Source organism: Cygnus atratus, chromosome 8 (assembly GCF_013377495.2).
Source record: "Cygnus atratus isolate AKBS03 ecotype Queensland, Australia chromosome 8, CAtr_DNAZoo_HiC_assembly, whole genome shotgun sequence".
Classification (NCBI taxonomy): Eukaryota; Metazoa; Chordata; class Aves; order Anseriformes; family Anatidae; genus Cygnus; species Cygnus atratus.
The window spans coordinates 1,029,873-1,052,107 of record NC_066369.1 but is presented as its reverse complement, the minus strand read 5'-3'; the positions used below and the strand labels follow the sequence as shown (position 1 = coordinate 1,052,107).

General features: G+C 41.1%; 1 protein-coding gene across 2 annotated transcripts; it reads left to right on the top strand.

Moving 5' to 3' along the window:
• The first annotated feature begins 810 nt into the window (after positions 1-810).
• DIPK1A (divergent protein kinase domain 1A) lies at positions 811-22,117 on the top strand. Of its 2 annotated transcripts, XM_035537774.2 has the most exons (6): positions 811-1,037; positions 2,656-2,737; positions 15,566-15,700; positions 16,011-16,118; positions 17,495-17,671; positions 18,922-22,117. In XM_035537774.2, exons 2-6 carry the CDS (start codon positions 2,726-2,728, stop codon positions 19,732-19,734), a joined length of 1,245 nt encoding a protein of 414 aa, XP_035393667.1. In that variant the 5' UTR covers positions 811-1,037; positions 2,656-2,725; the 3' UTR covers positions 19,735-22,117. The 2 variants fall into 2 exon arrangements, with proteins under 2 accessions (XP_035393667.1, XP_035393666.1); XM_035537773.2 differs by lacking the exon at positions 2,656-2,737.
• The last annotated feature ends 118 nt before the right edge of the window (positions 22,118-22,235 follow it).

Here is a 22,235-nt window from a genome sequence, read left to right as displayed (position 1 = left end):
GTGAACCCTTAGGAGACCGCATGGCAAAGAAGTGATGGGTTATTCTGTCCTACTTGTAAGACCAGATGTCCCTCAAGCGTTAATGCTACACCACTCCGTGGCTACCTGTCTCTCTGAATAAACGGCCAAGGAGCGAGGAGGAGCAGTGCTGGGGACCACCGCCACATGCAGACACTCAGCAAGGCCCAAGTCACTCCCTCACGGCCTGGGTGGCGAGCGTGACACCGGTTACCTAACGGTGTGGCCTAGTCCAGTGGTGCTTATGGGTGCTACCAGAGGCAGCTGCCATGACAAAGGTGGTCACAAACACACATTTTTATTTTCCTTCCATCAGTAAACCTGCTGTTGAACGCTGTCAGTGCTGCAGGAGTGCCAGAAGGACACGGAGGTGCGCACCTGCTGTCCGGAGCATGCTGGTTGGGACTTCGGGTCCTGTGTGGGGCCAGCGTGGGGCAGGTGGCGGGCAGGGGCAGGAGGCTGGGGGCTGCGGGTGTCGCTGGGCCAGCCTCTCCCCCATACCATGAGGGAAATGCTCGGCCGGGGCTGCAGCAGCCCCGCCGCTGGCTCTAACGGCCGGTCGGTGACGGGCGGCGGGCTGCCTGCAGTGACCGGGACACGTTATTCATTAACAGGCTCCTCCGTAGTTCTGCCCCCGCCCCCATCCCCGTCGCCGTCCCCACACCTCGCCGCGGTGCCCCAGGCTGCGGCCGCGTGCCGGGAGCGGAGCCAGCTGTGGTACCGCCCCGCGCCCCGCCCCGCTCCCTCAGGCCACCGCCTTCCCCCGCCAGCCGGCGGTAGCCGCCCGCCCTCCGCGCACGGCGCCTGACAGCGGCTGCCGCTTGGCGGCCGGCGGTGCTGTGCCGCGCTCATCCCGCTGCTCGCGGCCGGGCCGGCGGCGCGGCTCCGCCGGCAGGCCGGGCTGGCGGGGAAGCGCCGCGCCGCGCTTCGCTCCGCCCCGCCGGCTGCGGGGATGTGCCATTGCCATGGCGAGGCGGCTCTTCCCGGGGGCCTGGCTCCGGCAGCCCCACTACGCGCAGGTAGGCCGGCGGCGAGGCCGCGGGTGCGGGGCGGCCGGTGCCGGCAGCCTGCCGTTCCCTCCCGGGCGGGCGCCCACCGCAGCGCTCCTTGCGTCGCCCGGCCCGGCCCGGCCGGAGCCGAGAGGTGGCCGGGCCCCTGGGCGGCGCGGGAACAGGTGCGGGCCGGGCTCGGGGCCACGGCACCTCCGCCGCCCCTTTCTGCTGCCCGCCGGGCCGGGCCGAGCCGGGCCTCCTGGGCCGCCCCAGGGGCTGCGGGCCGGGACACGCCGCCGCCCGGCTCCCCGAGCCCCCTGGACAGCCGCCCCCGTTTCCCTGCCCGCCCCCGGCGGATCGGTGCGGTGGGCACGGCGCCTGGGGGCAGGCTGCTGGCCGCGCTCTGCCACACGGCCCGGTCCACGCGTGGGGTGCCGCAGCTCCGTGTGCGGCCGCGGGTTGTGGCTGCCGGGGCCGTGGTTAGCATGCAGCCCCAAGTTCTGCGCCGAGGTGTTGCCCACTATGGCCTTGTGGTGTGTCCAGGTGGTCCTCTGGGTTTCTTTTTATCTGTCGCATTGTGTTTTAATTCGTAAGCGTACAGTCATAGAATATCCAAGTTGGAAGGGACCCGCAAGGTCCAACTCCTGGGATGCCAAAGGGCCGCCCAAAAATCAGACCGTATGTCTGAGTGTTGTCCAAATGCTCCTTGAACTCCACCAGCTCGGTGCCGTGCCCCCTGCCCTGGGGAGCCTGTCCCAGTGCCTGACCACCCTCTCGGTGAAGAACCTTTTCCTAACACCCAGCCTGACCCTCCCCTGTCCCAGCTTCAAGCCATTTCCTCAGGTCTTAAATTCAATTATAGTTAAAATGAGTGTTTGAGTTGGTGGGGATTAATACAATATTTGCTTATATGCTACTTACGGCTGTCATCTATTGCTATCTTATTAAATGTTTTCTGATTGTTGGATTAAAAAATTGAACTTCGTCCTGATGAGTCTTAAAGTCTCTAATGTGTTAATTCCTTCTCATCTGGAACTTTTCTGATCCCATTCTGTTTTTGGACCTGCCTAAAATGGGATCTAAAATCCAAAGAGAAGTGTACAGACACAGGTATAACCTTATCCTCTTTGGCATTTGTTTTATGGTATGTATAAGCAAATCTAGGTCAAATATCACTTGATTTTCAGACCAGAAAATATTCTCCTTGAACTCTTTACCAGAGCGGATACTTGTGCAGCATTTGGATTCCTGTAGGAGAAAGTCTCTGGGACAAATAAAAATGAATACACAGTATGTGTGCTACCTTTCAAACTAGGATTATGTAAATTGTCTGTCTTCTTTGCCTTGATGATAAGTCTGTCTCTGAGCATCGTGTGCTGATGCTGGATAACTTTTTCTCCGTTCGTCGCAGCATTTACTTTAAGGCCTTTTCAGCAAAATGTGTGATTTTAAAATCTCTTAAGAAACAGCCAGGTCATTTATTAGAAAAGTCAAAGAAGTTAAATATTTGTTTCTGTTGCAAATTTAAAAAATATTTTTGCTTGTGCTTTCTCACCCTGGAAACTACTAGAGTATTCTACACACTTGTTTTGAGAGAGCTAGTGAGAGCTTTGTGAACGTTAATTTATTTTTCTGTGTTACACAGTGAATGCGTGTTGGTAATTGAAGCATCCGCAGAATGGCAGCAAGCTATCAATATATTGACTTGTGACTGCATGCTACTGTTGGTACGTGACAAATGTATTCATGGTTCAACTCTACTAATTACTCACTGAGTGCTCTATGGAGATTTTTGTCTCCAAAGAGGCCAGCGCTCCCTAACTAAATGCTAGACTTTCTGAGTTGTAGCTATGAGCGAGAGGGGAGTTCTAGGACTTGTGTGGTGTTGCTATGCAATATTTAATGTAGCACACCAGGGAAGATGACTGTACAATGGAAAGCATTGCTGACTGTCTTCCAAATGTTATTGGCTGGTGTTCCATTCTTCTTGAAAACTGTGTTGTGAAGTGAGTTGATAGAACATCAAGTTCTGCAACAAAGAATTTAGTACCTCCTCTAGCTTTCCTGCCGCAGTACAAGCGGGATGCTATGAGCTGGTTTGCAACTGATGCTCTTATGCCAAATGTGCTGTTATTATTTATTGTTGTCAGTATTTGACATGTTCTTTAACTTGCATGCAGAATGCAAGACCACAGGTAATCATTTGATCCTTCTAGTGAAGGGCAATGTGCTGCCAATTATCATCAGCTCATATAAAAATGAGCTGGGCAAACTTCTGGACATCTCGCTTCAGTTCAAAACTTAGAGGTTAGAGATCCACAGAAACAGTGCTGCAGTTTCAACACAAAACAGTAGCAACTATGAAATACAAAAATTTCCGGCTGCTTAGACTATAAGGCTTGTAAATAAGGCTTGTAATAGTAAAACAAAACAACAAAAAATTCCAAATCTGACAAACATCTCAACAATACTAAATACTGCCAAAAAAACAAACCAAAAACAAATTTATTGGATCTTACAATTGGGTGACTTAACACTTTTCTACAGCTGTGATTTAGGTTTTGCAAGGAGAGGCTAGTATCCCAAATTCATGAAATTGTCCTGAAGTTCTTTCTGATAGTTATAGTTAATAATTGGGTTATGAGGCTGAGGGCAAGCCAGCGGTATTGCGCATGTCAATAATCATGTAAAGGACTCTTCCAGGCTTGAAAGCTTTCTGGCCGCTAGAGGTTCTGGACCAAGTTTGCAGATCATTAGGGACATCCTGTGGACTTCAGTAACGTAAAAGACACTGTCTTTGAAGGACTAAAGAATGAACAGGTTTTCAAGCCCCACATAATGTATCATCATTTTGTCTAAGCTTTTAATCCTTTCATTGTTGTTGTTGCTTAACCTTTTAAGGGGGAGCATCCTGCTTTCTGTCTTGATTGTTATCCCTTTTGAATTTCAAACGATATGTCCTGTTTGATTATTCAGGATACAAGTAATTTGAGGCAATAGCATAATCTTAAGTGTGCATTGTATGCTATTAAAAATGTGAATGTGCCCAGGGCATGGCATCCAAGACAGCATGAGCTAATATTTTCAGAGATCATGTCAGCCTACCTGAAGTGCATCCTATGATCCATAAATCAACCTGAACAGAGAACAAACCAGCATTTCTAGCATGATCAGCTTACGATTTTTCTCTGTTCTTTCCTGTTGCTAATGTAGAACAAACTGAGTGAGCAACTTGGAGATTTGGAGAGGATTACTAGACTATGGTTATGTGAAATACTTTAGAAAATGAAACTCTCTATAGTGTAAAACTAATGAACACTTTTATATCCCTTAACCGTAAGAACGTTTTAAATAAAAAGTACACTTATCAAAAAATTGGCAAATAGTTATGTTGCGTTTTGATCTGCTACTCTCCATATGCTTTGGAGTGCATCCAGGCTTGAATTTTGCCAGAAGTGGTTTCCAGTTCTGTTCCAGGGAATGAATGTCTAATTATTATTCAATGCGTATGACTTAGTGGAATGTACAAATGATGGATGAAGTTGATGCCATAATATCCTTTTAAGTATCCTTTACAAGTGCTTTCCTTCTTCCTTGTGTTCTCTGGCTCGTGTTTAAAGTCTTGTTGGAAGAGTGGAGCAGAATAGAGAAATTATATTTCCTAGTTTTGAACTTTGTTTTTTATCACTTCAGAACTGTCAGTCATTCTGGTGCCCTGAATATGTTATTTATTAAATGTTTTCTAGGATTTTGTCAGAATTCCAAATGAAGCTTGTTTATAAGTAGCGCTCCCAAACTGCTGCCTGAGACTTCATGCTCAGAACAGTGCTCAAATAATCTGCCGAGCATGCATGCAGGGAGCCTGGTGCGCTCAGGATGTATGAGCACACGTGAGCTAAGCAGGCTCAGTAAGGCTGCGTCCCTGCTGCTTCATACAGCACGTCAGGTCTGACGCTTCCTAGATGAAGTGGGCTAAACGTGTCTAGACTCCTAGACTGATTTTAAAATGGAAATTTGGTAGGGAGAGTTCATGGGAAGAACAAAACAATGATCAGACCTTTTGCTGACCTTGATAAGGAGGTCCAGATTAAAGCAATACCCCGTGAATCACAGCAAGCCAAACCTTGTGGTCTCCTGCAAGCAGGTCTGTGCTCGTGTCCGTGCTCTGAACTGGCAAGACATGAGTCCCGCAGGTCAAGAGCCACACAAGTATGCATTGGCACAGTGCTGAGCCCAGAATAAATACAGCTTCTCCAGAACTTCATGCCAAGTGTATGATGTATTCGGATGGCATCTGGGGAGGATTTTCTGTCCCAAAGGCATTTTCTCTGTCTTCGTGAGAGGGAGGACAAATTTGGATAAATGCAGATAATACAGTATTATTTCCTGTGCTATGAATATGGTCAATGCTCAGCAGTGGTCCTGAGGCTTGTAGACCACTGCTAGTCTCTGAGATTGTACTAAATGGTATGCGTTTAATGAGAAGTTGCTTTAAATAGCCCTTTGGTTTAAAGTTTAGTGTTGTAAACATGCATGGAAGCAGTCAGCAAGAAACTTCAAGGAAGGCAGTTGTCCCAGAAAATGTTGGTTTCTAAGCATTTTTTTTATAAATGAAACAGCTTTGCCTAAAATTGATTATTTATTTCAAATGTTCTTTTTTAGATTTTACCAGTGGTACTGTGTTTTGTAGTATTTCTGTTTTACATTAGGGTTACTAGAAATAGCTAAGAAAGAAAAAAGCTCACTCCCTAAAGGAAATCACTACATCTTTTCTTTCAGGTAGATGAAAGGTAATCATTAGCACTTACTTGCTATGATCCTGATTCATTGGAACTTCCTATTATTCCAGGAGGGGGCAGAATAAAGACAATCATTTTATTAGAATTTTTTGGTAATCCTATTAATAAAAGAAAAAAAAAATAGAGAAGAGTCTTGTGACGGGCTTTAAGAAGACCATTGTCAGAATTGTCTATAGAAATGTGAAAGTGATAAAAATCATTTTTAGTTTTCCCTGTAGGAGTTCTGCAATGTTTTATTAAGCACTGGGTAATTAAATAGTTATGAAAGGTTCACTTCTAAAAAAAAAAAAAAAAAATCAATTTGGAATAAACAAATACTCTTTTTCGTACTCAAACTTGGCCCCAAGCATGCTGTTCTATGCAGACTGATTTTCCAGACTGACTACAGCTGTGGAACAATAATCTTTCATATATTTTCATTTAGTATCTGTAAATCACATCTGTGTCATTCTTGTGGTTGCTTGTTCATAATAATTTGTGACTCATGTTTTTTTCTAAAGTTTTATGAGCTTCTGTTTCTCATAGATGTTGATTGAATTACTGAAAATTGCCTACCATTATGGTTGGTACCTCTTCATGTTCTTGGTTAGAATTTCACGTAATAAAAGTTGTCATGTTACTTTGAACCTCCGAAAGTGTGTGTGATGGAGTTAAAGATACAGATTTGGACTTGTGTGAGCTGGAAAACCCTAGAAGACATGTTGGTGATTTGAAGTAAACATATCGAGAAACTCTGTGCTGATGCAATTTTTATCATAGATCATTTTTATGGGGATCAAGCTGTAGAATGTATTTCAGATTATGACACTTTCTCTTAAATCATACTTTGGACAAACAAAACTAAAAATTGCTTTTAAGAAAAAGCACTTGGAGTTGCCAGAACATCGGATGCAGAAGAAAGGAGGTGTCTTGCAATAGCTTCTGCCTTGGTTTGATTAATTTGCTTCAGGGCAATATCCATCTTACAGGCAAAAGTTGAAGTAAGATTGTGTGTGTATTTTCTGTTTTTGTTTGTTTTGTTTTTGTTTAAGTGAAATGTGCAATACGATGGGAACAGGAAAATGATCCTTAGGTAAGTTGGGCTTTCCCATTTGGAAGGAGTAAAAAGGTTCAGTCCCCTCCCCATCCTACATGAAAAGTGGCCATTGGTGAAGCTGTTTCATCTGAACACTACCAAGCAGCGGTCCTGAGTCTTTTCAGTGAGAATACTGGGTGCTGACACCAAAGGGGAGGTGAAAGTGGGCTCTGAGATAAGCAGAACAGCTCACACCTCTCAGAGCTGCTTCTGGCTTTTCTCTACATCAAGTGATGATCTCTCCCTTGTGGGACAATTCCACTAAGACATGAATCTTCCTCCTTGAACTTCGTGTTAGAATAAAGAATTACAGATGGATCACAACACTGGAATAAAAGGAGTTACCAACGGAAGACTTAGCCATCCTTAGGGAGATAGTGGTGTCCACAAAGATATTTTGTTTCTCAATAACTTGTTGTGCACATGGATTTTGGAAAGAAATGGTGGGGGGCATGGTTTCACTTTATCATCCTCTTTGCCTGACTTGAATAACAGAACTTAAAGGCAATGCAGAATACAATATGGGGTGAACATGGACTTGGACTGTGTGAAGTAGGTCCTCTATACACTACCCCAAGGAAGCCAAGTAAATCTAACATTTAACCTTTATCAGTGTAATCGTAAGTATTGACAGTCATTCACATATTTCTTTGGCGTATGATTTTTAGCATGGCTGAGATGTAAATTAGGTTCTTTTATGTTGCAAGAATAGACATTCTGGTTGCAGTTTGTTTACAGATAGTACCCTTGAACAGGAAGAAAGTAGGAAATGCTATAATTGAATACAGTTTGTGTTGATCTTTTTTTCTTCTCTTAAAGATTTGCAAAGTTGGTCCTGCCTTAGTGTTGCAGCCTGCCCTTTTGAGGGTAAAAGGGGAAAGCCATGAACATGGGTGTTTTAAGTGAATTAAATTATGCCACTTGGATTGAAAATATTTTTTGGTTTATTTTTAACCAGTGCTGTTATTTACTTTATGAATGAAATAATACCTAGAAGAATGAGACTTGGAGGGAAAGTGTTTCCTTCAAAAATATGTACAGGGTATGTTAAGATATGAGATGATTTCTGCTAGGATTAAAAAAAAATAATTTGAAGAAACATAACTTCTTAAATTAAAGACACTAAAATTAAAGTACATGAGAGAGAGAAGGCATCCAGCTTTGCTATTGACTCCCTAATTTATGATGCTTGTACTGTTGGGCTGCTAACTTCAAAAACATTTCTGGAGAAAGCTCTTACGTGAAGGAATTGTCAGTATGCCATCTATCAGCCTTTCCATCTGCTGCGGGCTGAGTGCTGGATGGAGCATAGGAGACTGATGTTCTCTCTTGCTGCCTGTAGTGCTGCATCGCAGCGGCTGTAGTCTGAGGAGCGTGGAAATTTGGGTAGGAAGGAGATGGACTTACCTAAAAGTCCAAACAAGATCCCTTTTTGTGTGCGCATGTGCTGGCAGCAGACCTAGGTAGAACACTGCGCTATTTTAAAACCTGCTTCCTTTTCAGATGGGATGTTTGGATGGGAGTTGTGTGTGCATAGTGGTTATGTGTGTGGGTTGTTTGTTTATTTCATGAAATACGTGATGAAACTCTGTACGAGATTAGGTTCACAGCACTGCATTGGTGATACATATTTAGATGGAAAATATAATTCAAGTCAGCTTTGTGACAATGTGCATGAAAGAAGCTGGGGATGGTTTGAGCCAGCCCTTCCCAGTGCAGCCATCCTCACCTCAGCCTGGCACATCCTGAGGCATAACGGGGCTGGCAACTGAGCTCAGGGGCGTTGTGCTGGGATTTAGGGTGCTCCTCCGGACCCGTGCTCCATTAGTTTGCTGTACGTATGTACCTACAGCAAAGGTGGCAGGGTAAGCATGCTGCCTGTACCTTAGCTACCCCACCTCATTATTTGACTATTGCAAGCTTGCAGTGCAAGTCAGTTTTCATGCAGAGCCTGACCCCCAGAATACGAGATCTGAGTGTGTTTGCTTCTACGGGCTCTGGTCTGTGCTGGTAACCTTTGGCAGAGGATTTGGGCAAAACAGTGGAAATGGGAATAATGGGCAGCTGTCTCCTCAACTGAATAAAACTTAATCCTAACAAAAAGGTGAGTACAAAAACTAATGACCATGCCTTCATTGAATAGTTAACGGTAACTGAATATAATCTGATTTTCTCAAAATACTGCGCTTTAATTACAAATAGCTTTTGTATTCCTCTGATGTTGCTGTTTCTCATTGTGCTTGCAGAGGTGAAGGTTATTCTTTCCGTTTGATGCTGTATTGAGTTAGAGAAACATTGGGCCAACGTAAAAATAGATGAATGACTCACCTAGATATTATCAGGAACTGCTCTACAGAGCACTTATTGGTATTATTGCCATGCTGAAGCCACTAAAAAAAAGTTAAGCTCTAGGTTATGAAAGCATATTTTTTATGGGGTATAAGAACAAATGAAAATAAGTAAATTATTACAGGAGACATTAAACCTGAATGACTATAATGTCATGTTTATTTTTAAGTGCTAAAACTGTTATGTATTGTCTGCTCTTCAACCACTAGTAAGTGGGAAGGTGGAAAAAAACCACAACCACCACCAAAAAAACACATTGTGTTCTGAAGACAGTCTGAGAAAAATGTGTTCGTGTGCTTACAACACAGCCAGACCAGGCAATCCATCCATGCTGTACCTTAAATGTTTTGGCTCTCCTGGTTTCATACACCTCTCAGTTCAAAACTGTGTTCCAAGAGACCTCTGCTGGAGGACTGAGTGCCTCAAGGCTGGTAACCTGGCCTGCCTGGGACAGCCCTGCTGGGGAAGAATAGGTCTTGGTTGTTGCTTTTCGTTTATTTTGTGTATTGAAACAGCATGCGTGAGTGCAAAGAATAAGCTCTGCAGAGAATCCATCTGCCCTGCTCACAGCTTTCTTTTGGTACTGAAGGTGAGAATAGGGAGCCAGACATGCTCCTACTGCTTTGCCACACTGTATCTGCTGGCTTCCCCAAGCTGTGAAGGAAAGATGCTTGTGGGTGACAAGTGAATTCTGGAGGTGGGCAGTAGCTGAGGGCAGGGGTTCTTCAGCACGAAAGTTGTGCTGGGAAAACTGAAGAAGCAGATGGGGCCCTGAGTAGTTCTGGGAACTGCTGCCTGAGAAAGGATGACAGACAGTAGAGGAAGACTGGAGCCGAGGCCAGCTTTGCAGAGTCAGAGGGTATGGAAACAGACTGGAAATGACTGGAAGAAAGAGAATAGCAGATGACATGTGGCTTGAGAGGACTGGCTAAGCAAACACCTTGGGGTGGATACCGAAAAGAAAAAACTAATAGGTAAAAATTATAAATGACTAAATATGGAAAATGGACAGGAAGAAAACATAGACAAGCTCCAGCTGAGCATGAACTCAGATCTCTTCTGTATGGGGAAAGTTATTTCTGAACCAATGAGTAAAGTATCAGTTCTCATTTACTGCTGGTTCACGTCTCAGATGACTCCTACTGCCCCTCATCCGTCTACCAAAGTAGCATGGTTTGCAAGAAAGCATGTGTTTCTTAATGTTATAACCTTGTAGATGTGGTATTTTTAGACTAGGAAATAACATTAAAATCTTGCCATTCTTTCATTTTAGTAGTGTTCTTCCAAAGGGAAAGGCTTATATAAAGCATTTCTCTTTTGATGTTCCCCAGCCCTTTGCCTCCAGTTTTGTTTTTGTCCGTTCTGTGTTCACCAGCCTGTTTCCTCCTAGGTTTTCTAAGCAGTTTCTAAATGTGCTGTAAACCACATGCCATTATTGTTGGTCTCCTTTTGTACTCCTTCCAGTTTGTATCCATATTATGGATAACAAGCCTTACAGGAAATTACATGTTACTCCAACTAGGGTCTTTGTGGCTCTGAGGAAAACGGTTTAAATTGTTTCTTTCTAAAACACTCCCAATGAAATACCTTAAAAGAAGAACTGGTTGAAGGGACTTTCTGGTCAAGACGCGTCACCAGAAAAAAACGACAGTTAAATTTTTTTTTTTTAACCAGGTAGTTTTAGGATAGAGTCAAATGAGTGTGTGCAAAGGCACAGGGATTCACTTTGAGGGGCAGGGCTGCAGCTGTCCGGCCCGGATCACTTCTGGGTGTTGTGGGTCTGCCCTTTGTTTAGTTCTTCCAAGAGGAAATGGCATTGGTGGCTTGTCATGTTTTTACAAGTACTTGTAAATGATCAATGTATTCTAGTATGACAATCCGGTGGTTCTCTACAGCTCTTTCCTAAGTGTAGACTGAAGCTTTCTCTAAAGCAGTTTTTCTCCGTCTATTTCCTTCTCTAGTTATATGTAAAAAAAAATGTGGGTACTCAAGCACTTCTATTTTTTATGTGGCCAAAATATTTGAATTCTTTTTGTTTGTTTGTTTTAGTAAGTGTGTGTTTGGATACTCTTATTGTACATTCTTCTTAATCTATGTTTATATTAAAGATGTGTATAGTTCCATTAAACTATCAGACATCTACCCTACCATAATCAGTTTTTTAATTTGAAACCCTGGTAGCACATCTTAGACAGGATAAATAAAACCTTTAAGTTATTTAATGATAAACAATACTATTCAGTCTTACTTGTGGATGTTTAGAGAAGACCAAGGATTCTATAAACATGATTTACTGTGGGTGGGTATAATTTTTTTTCACGTGACTTTTTGATACATGAATATGCTATGTATCTTACAGAAAGGAATATTAATTTACTCTCTTCAGCAATCTAAAACGTGAATGACAAGTAATGTTTCCAGTTTGTTGCCTTTAAACAGGCTTCGCTTGTAGCACTGGCAGTGGAGGAGTAAAACTTCAAAATAAGGCCACAGTTTTAAAAGGTTGTTATCAAAATTAGATCAGGATATTTCTGCCTTTTTTTTTTTTTTCCATGATGTGCTATCCCACAACTGTGCTGACACAACTATTTGCAGGGTTGTACTGTGAATCAGATCAACTCCCTGTTTTCATCTGTGGTGTAGACTCACAGTTTGTTGGGTATCATTATGACGACTGTTGTCTTCAGTATGGAGATGCAAGGAAGCAGTACTGGGCAGTTTATGTAGTGAAATTGCAGCCTCAGCAGGTCCAAAGATGTGATCGTTCTGTTTTAGTTCCAGTTTTTAAAAGCAGAAAAATTTAGAATTTGACACAGTTTCTGACCTGTTTACCTGTCAGTGAAGTTCCTGTGGCTGTATGACCAGATCATTGTGTGACTTTTCAGCTGAAATGTGGGTAATCATGGCCTAGTATATAAAGTGGACAAGTGCGTGTAGAAGATCCTATGGGGAAAAAATCCACTTAGAAATCAAGGCTCTTGCATTAGGCTTGTATATAAGTATGTTACGATTCTAATTTACTTCAGTAAGATGACTGAAGTTGAGGGTTGTTCCCAAATGAACTGTAGCAATGCTTTTTTTTAACTGAAGCTTTGAATTCTTGTGCTGAACAAGGTGAAGAATGTGCAGATTTAAACAAGCTTCAGTAGATCACATCAAGAGTATATTAAAATATTTTTCTGCTGTTGTAGAAGGAGAGGAATATGAAATTGTGATGAGGGCAGTGGACTGAGACTTTGAGATCTACATTTAGGTATGAGTCATTGCCTTTGAGGCCTTGGGTGTGTTGATCTGCTGCTTGTCCTCAGGAAGTGTTCACCCTTTTTTGTACCTACGTTTACCTTTGTGCAGAGATTGTGTTTATGTATTCATTAGCATCTTGGAACCACAAACATTATTTGATGTGGATTTTCGTGGTACTGTGTGTTTCGGAGTAACACAAAACATCAAGAGCAATATTTATGCTAGAACTGCCTGAAGGCCATACTGGCATGCTCTTGCTTTTCTGTGTAACTTGTTGGGTTAATTTCTTGTGCTATTCACTTCAGGCTTTTTGGTGGTTTTGCTTGCGGGGTGGGATGGGTGAGTGAGAATTGGGATTTCCTTGGACTGAGACCTTTGATGTTAGCAGCATTGTATGGTAGGGTCATTTGGGCATACCTGCTTTTCTAACAGTACAACCAAAATGCTCTCATCCATTCTTTTAGAATGAGTCATATCTTTAGGATTGGAGTAACAGTTCAAATACACTTGCTTTTAGAGTTTGGGATTGCTCTTTTCCATTTGAAAGTTTTAAAATGCCTTACATGCACCTTCTCCTTGATTCATAATTATCTGTTTTTCTTTTTTAAATCACTAAGCTGTAAACTGGAATGATAATAGGATATAAAATTAGGGGCTAAGACATATAGCATCATTTTCCTAGCAGTTTTTTTTTCTGTTTCTTGCATTCGTGCTTCTCTTTGAGACTTGATGTTCCTTACAGAACTACATGGAGTCAAAGTATACTTCCTCTTTAGTCCTCAGATGGAGCGAGTGCCTGTGTGGAAAGTGTGTTGTGAGGGAAGTTACAGTGGAAGAGTTGGAACCACAGTAGGTTGAGAGCAGATCGCTGGTACCTGGTGGTTGTACTTGTTATGGTTTGAAAAAGTCAGTTTTTTTCAGTTAGGTATTAAACCAAGCTACCGTTCAGCTGATTAGAACTGCTTCTTTGATCTTAGTTTCCTTAAAAATAAATTACGTATTTAGAAAAGGAAATGCATGTTTGAAGCCAAGGAAGCAAGCCTGAAACTCCAGATGGTAACCACAAGTTCAGTCAGTTCTGAACCTGAAGATTTTGTGTTCTTGTCCAGACCACCAGCCATGGGTACAGGTGTTTGGGTGGGCCCTAGCAGAAGGCCGTGCCCTTGTTGATGCACTTGGAGTGACGGAGGGTCCTCTCCAATGGTGGTAGGAATAGTCTCTGCCAATGTAGGCAGCAATGTCCTTGCTGCTTGCACTGCTGTTATGAACAGACATCAGTTGCAGTATGGCTCAGTTCTTCAGGGGGAGCCTAGTCAGATGGGCTTAAGGGTGCAGCCTGTAGTTTTCTCTGCTGTGTGGGGTTTGTAATGGCTGCAAGGTGTCCTCAGAGGTGGTGGTACCTCGCAGGCCTTCCCGCAGCCCAGCCTGCCACGTCCCTGTGTGCTCAGCCTGTGGAGGAGCTGCCGCTGAAGCTGCTGGGTTGTGGGGTGGCCGTGGGTGCTTGGCGGAAAGCAGGATGTGCCCAAGGCAGGGCTGTGTTTCTGTTCTGCTCAAGGGGGGGCCAGCAACGTGCTTATGAAGTACAGGTGGACTTCAGGATGTTGGGGCAGCGCCTAACTCTAAAGGAGGAGCTTGCCAGCATACACTTATGAAAGCTAGCAAACTTTAGGCAAAGGATCTTTGTGCATTCTAAAATAATGATCTTCCTGTATTTGCAGAAAAGTATTTTATTTAGTGACAGTATTTTTTTCAAAAATATAAAGCATGTAAAAGCTGAAGCCATATATCTCCAGAGATGGACACTTGACCATTTGGCAGCCCATTCCAATGCTTGACCACCTTCTCCATGGAGAAATTCTTCCAAATGTCCAATCTAAACATCCCCTGGCACAGCTTGAGACCAGTATGGAATGGTTACATGAACTAGTGGGTATCAAACAAAGCCAGGTTTAAGCAAAATGAAGTTCAGGCCCTGACCCATGAAAAAATGGATAGATCAGTGGAACTGATTTCTAAAGAGTGTTGTGGATGCTAAAAGCTTACGTAGATTTTAAGGGAGGCTGGGTAAGTTTATGAAAGATAAATTATTTTTAGACTTATTATATATAGAAAATCACATCTGGCTTGGAAAGATCCTCAGGAGGAAAATGGGAGAGTATTTGGGATATATATGTTATCGCTCCTCCTACAGCATCTATTTGTAACTGTAGTTGGAGATAGGTGGCTCAATGGAAATGGATCTCAAACTAACCCAGTATAGCTGCTCTCATGCACTTTCCTTATATCCTGTTGCTAAAGCTGATTCTGACTTCCTAATTCTTTTTCTAATCCTAGTTCAAGTATGGAACTTTCAGCACACCAGTCTCAGAGGAATTAAAAAAATCATGACTTGCCCCCTCCTTTACAAAGCACTTAGCACTCCCTTAACTCTTAGTTTATACTTTCTCTTCCCCTAGTGAAAAACAGAAATATGAGGCCACAGAAACAAAATGGGAACATTGCTTACAGTTATGGGAAGGACCACTGAAGATAAGGCTAGTGCAGAGGAATTTTACTCACATAATTAAATGATGTCATTTCAAGGAAGGAATGGGAGACTTCAGCACAGGGAACCTATCCCTGATGTTCACCTACAACCTATCCCTGATAGGTTGTATATCAGTTGTATATCAGTGTTTTATACTTTAACACGTTATTTTCTGACAAGATTCCTGGTCTGTTGAATTTGCTTTACGGGAATCAGAATACAAGTGACTGATCTTAGGAGGAAAAAAAAAACAAAAAAACAAAACAAAAAAAAACAAACAAACAGTTGAGCTTTGACAGTTTATAATATTTTTAATCAAATTTGTTATTGAAGCATGGCTTGCCCTTTGAGGGTCTGTCATCTTTCCTTCTATTTATATCCTAATTTTCTTTTCTTTTAAATAAGTCAAACTGACCTCCCCTGTCAGTTCACTGATGGAAGTGGATGTTCCATGTAATGCAGTCTGTTTATTTTATCACTGGGGATGTGAAATTCCTGTTTCTATCATTCTGACTAATGCTTGAATATATTACAAAGAATACTTTCTCTTTGTGTTCTCTAGGTACGTTTCTCATACATGCGGATGAAATATCTCTTCATCTCTTGGTTAGTAGTATTTATTGGCAGCTGGGTTATGTATGTCCAGTACTCTACCTACACAGAACTATGCAGAGGACATGACTGTAGGAAAATAATAGTAAGTATACTTAGCATAGTTTGTTTCTGAAGTGTTTGTCTTGACTAATTCCACAGCCAGTTCAGTCACTGCCATGTGTAAATTAATCAAATGCTACTATTCTATTGTGTTGAAATAATACTATATCTTCAATTACAGATAAAAACAGTTATTTCTTACTGTTGTTTTGATGTAGGGTTATTAAAATTTTCTTTGATTTCCCTTCCCCCCCTTTTTTAACTTCTTTCAAGGGTCAGATGTTGGGAGAGGTATGGTTGTTGCCTCCTTTCTTGGTCAATGTATTAAATACTTTTCTCCATGTTTGTTTCAGTGTGACAAATACAAGACTGGAGTTATTGATGGGTCAGCATGTAGCAGTCTTTGTGCGAAAGAAACACTGTATTTTGGAAAATGTTTGTCAACAAAGCCCAATAAGCAGGTAAGGCTTTACTCATCTAACTTAGCTTTATCATTTCCCACTGAAATCTCAGTGATTGTGTGTGCAGGCATTGCTCTAGCTTCCTTCTATTGATTTTTAAGACACACAGGTTGTGTGTCTGAGAGGCTGAAGGGGCAGAGATTATAATGTAGCATTTCCCTTTTGCAGATTGCCTGCTAGAGAATCTACATCACAATGAGGAGCAATGCAGTTCTGCTCCTGTTACGCACTTTGTACTTTAACATGACTATGCTTTATTGATTGGGAACTGCTCTGCTGTGATCTGAGTGTGTCTGGAGGTGGCGATAGTCTATGTGGTTCCTGCCTGTCCAGGTGCCTGCCCCCTTCTGCTGTGTAGGCCCAAGTCCCAGGGATTTGGATGAGCTGGCTAAAGCAGCTGATTTTATTCAGAGGGAGTTGCAGGTTTTCTTGTTTGTAGGGCATTAAGCTGTAGCAACTTTTCTGATCCAGCAGACAGTGCAGTTGTAGAAACGGCTGTGCTTGTATAGGTGAGAAGACACCACGATAGATTCAGAATCAAGAAGCATCAGCCATAGCAGTGGCCTCTGTATAAGCTGCTGTAGCTGCCTAAATCTGCAATTTCAAGTCAAATCAATCCCAAGTATAGCACAGATATGTTGGAGTTAGTTGCTCTGTTTCCTTGAATACACATCATGCATAATTTCAGTGTTCCATTAATGCATTCAGGTGAATTTTTGGTAACTGTGTTATATGGATCACTTGTGTCTAGCTGAAGAGTAAGCAAAGAAGTTTTCCTCTGACTGAATCCTCACAGCCCTGTAGTTTAAAAGAGCAGTAAGCCTGTAACTTCCATGAAGTCTTTAATTCCACAGTTACAGAATCCAGTTTCCAAGGAGATGATGAGATCCTTTCACATTTTGACAGTATGCCTACATATACTCTTGCACAGCATACTATCTCTCTGCTATCCTGCTTCCCAAACAGAACCAGCAGATTCTTAACCTAAGCAAAGATACGGAATCATAGAGTATCCGGGTTGGAAGGGACCCACAAGGATCGAGTCCAACTCCTGGGTCCCCAAAGGACCACCCAAAAAATCAAACCATGTGTCTGAGGGCGTTGTCCAAATGCTTCTTGAACTCTAGATAGTAATGCCAGTATGCTGTTTATCAAGCTCTTTATATTTTGACAGTGTAGTGTCTCCTAAGTCCCTGCAATAGTGTATTGTATTTGAAGCTGCCACTGTTTGAATGTACTGTGTGCACTGTATGTGAGCAGGATTCAGTGTACTAATCTGTGCTGCTGCTTGACTTCTGAAGCAGCAGTTGGGGTTCAGATGATATTTAGGTGGACTTCTACAGTGTTTTTATCTCTTTACCTCTTTTCCTGCATAGATGTATTTAGGAATCTGGGGAAATCTGCAAGGAGTTATAAAATGCCAGATGGAAGAAGCTGCTCAATTTGATTTTGGTACTGATCCAGAACCAAGGAAGGAAATAGTTCTATTTGATAAACCAACAAGAGGAACCACTGTTGAGAAATTCAAAGAAATGGTGTATGGTCTTTTTAAAGTAAGTATATGCCTGGTCATTTTATTGTGACATGCTTATTTTTTATTGGCTTATTTTTCTGTAGCTGGAGAGGATGCCCTATTGTATGAGCCTTGTCCAAGTAAATGTTGGAAAAATAATCAGCACAAAAATAGTTTGTCCCAGAGGTGCTTATCTTAAAGTTAGAAGTAACTAACAATTTTTTCCTTACTTTTTAACAGGTGGAAGCTGGTATGCATCTTGCATGTCTACAGCTTTCATTGGTATAGAAAAAATATACATACTTCTGCTACTTTGAAACTTGTTGCAATAACCCTAAAGACCAGCACAATTTGAAAAGTGTTCATGTTTGGGAAGTGTTACTGTGTTAACTATATATTTTTTCTGTTGCCTAATGCTACACCAGAATTTTATAATATGAAGTCATTATGTTGATACTGTGTCAACACTGATTTGGAGCTTTATGTCCTAAAATTCTCCTGCTATTGACATAGCACCTATGTCTCCAGTGATAGAAATAAGGCTGTTCTAGCTGAGTATGTGTGTACAAATGTGCACACACATAATAAAGTTATGTAAAAGCTGATGATAGTTGCTAACACATTACAGTGGCTTTGTCTCTAGGATTGGATGTGCAGCAGGTTTTTAGAATAGGTGTTAGGAAAATTTAAGAAATGTCTGTGTGACATTGTTTCTGTGTGCATTGTTAATAATTGAAAATGCAATGGTTCTGAGTCCAGCAATGGCTTTTTTCTTTATATTGATGCAATGGAGGTGGCTGTATCAATAACAGAATTAAGTATTTCAGTGCACTTATAGTATGAGGTTTGTACTAGAGGTCTTAGTATTTCATATAGTTGTCTGAAATAAAGTTGGTGGTGTAATTTCTCTACACCTATAAGACTTAATCTGCTGAAAACGAAACCTGATCTAAACATCTGAATTCTACTTACTTTTTCTAAGAAAATGTTTACCAAGCTACTCTGTTCTTGGTCAGACTAGTCTTTAGAAAAATCAGTGTTTGAATTCTTCGCATTTCAAAATGCAAGGATTAGAACACTGGTACTTTCAGAATATTGTATGCTGGGTGCTTTGGAAAACAGAACAAGAAAAGTGCTTCTCAAGCATCTTGGCAGCAAGTCTTGTAACATCTATAACCAATGAAAACTAGAACATAATATACCCTACCATACTAAAAGGAGGGAGAATTATGGATGGATTGGTGGTAGTTAATGAACTTACACTTAATCTTTTTTGTTTGTTGCTTTTAGGCAAAGCTGGGTGAACAAGGAAATCTTTCAGAACTGGTTAATCTCATCTTATCTTTTGCTGATGGCAACAAAGATGGTAGAGTTTCTTTGCCAGAAGCCAAGTCTGCATGGGCACTTCTGCAGCTAGATGAGTTCCTGTTAATGGTGATCTTACAGGACAAAGAACATACTCCCAAGCTGATGGGTTTTTGTGGGGATCTTTATGTGATCGAAAGAGTTGAATATACCTCTCTCTATGGAATCAGTCTTCCATGGATTATAGAACTTTTCATTCCTTCTGGCTTCAGAAGAAGCATGGACCAGTGGTTTACTCCATCGTGGCCAAGAAAGGCAAAAATAGCTATAGGGCTTTTAGAATTTGTGGAAGATGTTTTCCATGGACCTTACGGAAACTTTCTTATGTGTGATACAAGTGCCAAAAACTTGGGATACAATGATAAATATGATTTGAAAATGATGGACATGAGGAAAATTGTGCCAGAGATGAATTTGAAGGAAATGATTAAAGATCGTCCTTGTGAATCAGATGTGGACTGTGTCTATGGTACAGACTGTAGAACTGTATGTGACCAAAGTAAAATGAGATGTACCACAGAAGTTATTCAGCCAAACTTGGCAAAAGTGTGTCAGCTACTTAAAGACTATCTGCTTCGTGGTGCTCCTTCGGATATCCATGAAGAACTAGAAAAACAACTGTATTTGTGTATTGCCCTTAAAGTCACAGCAAATCAGATGGAAATGGAGCATTCTTTGATACTCAATAACCTAAAAATGTTACTGTGGAAGAAAATTTCCCATACAAACGATTCTTAGCTTCTCCACCAGCAGAAATACTGATGCCTGCCATGAGAGGTGGCCTACCATGTTTGATAAAAATGATGTGCAGCATTTTTTTTAAAGACCCTTCTTTACCCAGATTTCAGGAATGGCTCTCTTACTCTTGCCCTTTAGTTGGTACTTTATGACAGGGCTTCTCAAAGGATGAACATACAACTGAGCAATCGGGCAGAGGCCAAAAGCACTTCTGGAGTTCCAGGGTGCTGTTACGGAAACAAAAACAACCCTGCATGCTTGATTGTTCTGTGCACTTTGTCAGATCTTGAACAGAATGAAAGTACTCACTGTGCCACCACATCAACTAACGCAACATCACACAAATCTGTGAAAATCGTTTTTCACTTGTGAAAATACCTGCAAAAGATTTTTATCCTGAGTAGGTTTGAGGAACCACCACTACTGCAAATAATGTGACTGAGTCCAAGCTACTGTTGTGTATAAACTGAGCTGCGACTGAAGTTTACTAATACCTTGGCATAGCGGAATTTGCACATTAATAGATAATTTTTAAACTATGGAAAGTTTTATTCTGGAACTGATAGGTTGTAATATGAGATCTAAATTAGTTTTTGTTTATACGTTGTTACCTCATACTTGCATCTTGAATGTTTTAGTTCAACACTTTAATTAAAGTCCAACCATGTTGGGAGCCAAGATTTTTAGGATATTATTACTTAAAAGGATGTACATACTTTAGCAGCAATATAAACATCGGTTTTTGAAAGTGTAATTATTTTACTTCTATTAAACTGAAGTTAAGCTGTGGCAAACTTTGAAAAGTAAGTCTGTGGACTATGCTATTTTATAAGATAATTAATTTTAATAAGTACTGATAGCAAAAATGTACTAGCAGCTGAAAAAAAAGGAAACCTGCATAGTAAGAAGCTGCTTTGTGACAAATGAAACAAGTAACAGTTGTGTATGAAGTCTTGAATCTTTACTGCCCACAGAAAATTAGCTATAGACTTGTGCTTAAAACCTCCCCAACTACTGCAGAAAGTACGCAAAGAAGGCAAAGCTGGGTCATAACTGCAGGACAGAAGTTGAATTGATCATAGATTTTTTTTTAAGTAAAGCTGTTTCTTAGATTTTCATCTGTCCTCACAATTGTACAGAATGGGATGTGCATAAAACACCTTAATACTGTGCTCAGTGCTTATCTGTTAATGTTTAATTTATAAATGTTTTAGGTATGAAGCAGTCAAAAGCCTTAGTGATTTTTAGTGGCAGTCATCCCTGTTCCTCAAGATAGCTGGCCCCTTAATTCAGTTTCAGTGTAGGTAAGGATGAGCTTTATTTCATTATTTAAAAAGTTGTTTATTTGTGTAAAGGTCCAGTATTAAATGCCTTTCTTGAATAAGTAAGCCTAATCTAGGACTAAAATCAGGTCACTTCTCCATACTGTATGTAATATTATGCAGCTTGGGCTAAGAATTGTGCTCTTTGTAAACACCAGCTTTTTTAGTTTAAGAATGACTATGCTCTAACTATTGTCTCTTGATGTGATAATATCCTTCATCCTGGAGCTAAATTAAGTATTTGTAACTGGCACTGCACTCAAATGTAAAGCAGTCACATTTTTGGTGGAAAAACAATCTGACTAATTGCTACTAGGTTTGAGGGAAAGAAAGTCTTGGAATCCAAAGTACAGCTTTTTGGAAAAACTGGAAAATAGTTAATAGTGCCATTTGTTGTATAGAGCCTTCATTTTTATTGCTGTTGCACCAAGTTCAAGCTTTCATTGGAAAAATACACTTTGAAAATAAATAACAGGCCTCCTTTTCTCTTTCAATAGCTGTTACTGTCTTTAAGCAAAACTCAGCCATGTAGTCTACATGACTCTTGTTGTAAGCGTGCAAGCAACTTCAGTAAGTCTAATGAGAAGCAAGTAAGTATCTATGAACCTGAGATGAAGGATAAAATAAGGCAAGTCACAGCCTCTGTAATTAAGTATGTGTATGCAACTTAGAGAGTAAGTTCCCTTGTCTGATCAGTGAAGTATGTAAAAGGTTTAACCTTAAGACAATACCTACTCCAGCAGCAGTAAGAATGTGGAAGTACTTATTTCGCTTACTGAAGGAAGCTTAAATACCTCAAGATATATTACTGTCAGCTTCACTAAGTCACAGTAGGATATGTGTTGCTGTACATATTCCTGAAAGCTTAAGGCTACCTAACATTTTTTTCTTAAGATACATACTGATCTCCCATAGCATTACATAATCTGAAAGAAAAGCTCTAAAGCAATAATTTTTTTTAATAATTCAGTCTTTTCGAAGTTAGAACAAGTTTTTATGTAGTTTTTTTCTTATGTTAGATTAATTTTTAATCAATATTATTTTCCTTTGTTATGGGAATAATTCTAACGTGATAGCCTTGTCTTTCACACTTGTCTTTTCTGAAGGAGTTAATATAAAAATTCTTAAGGCTACACAATAGCTGAATTATAAACATATTCCAATCTTTATAAGATAATT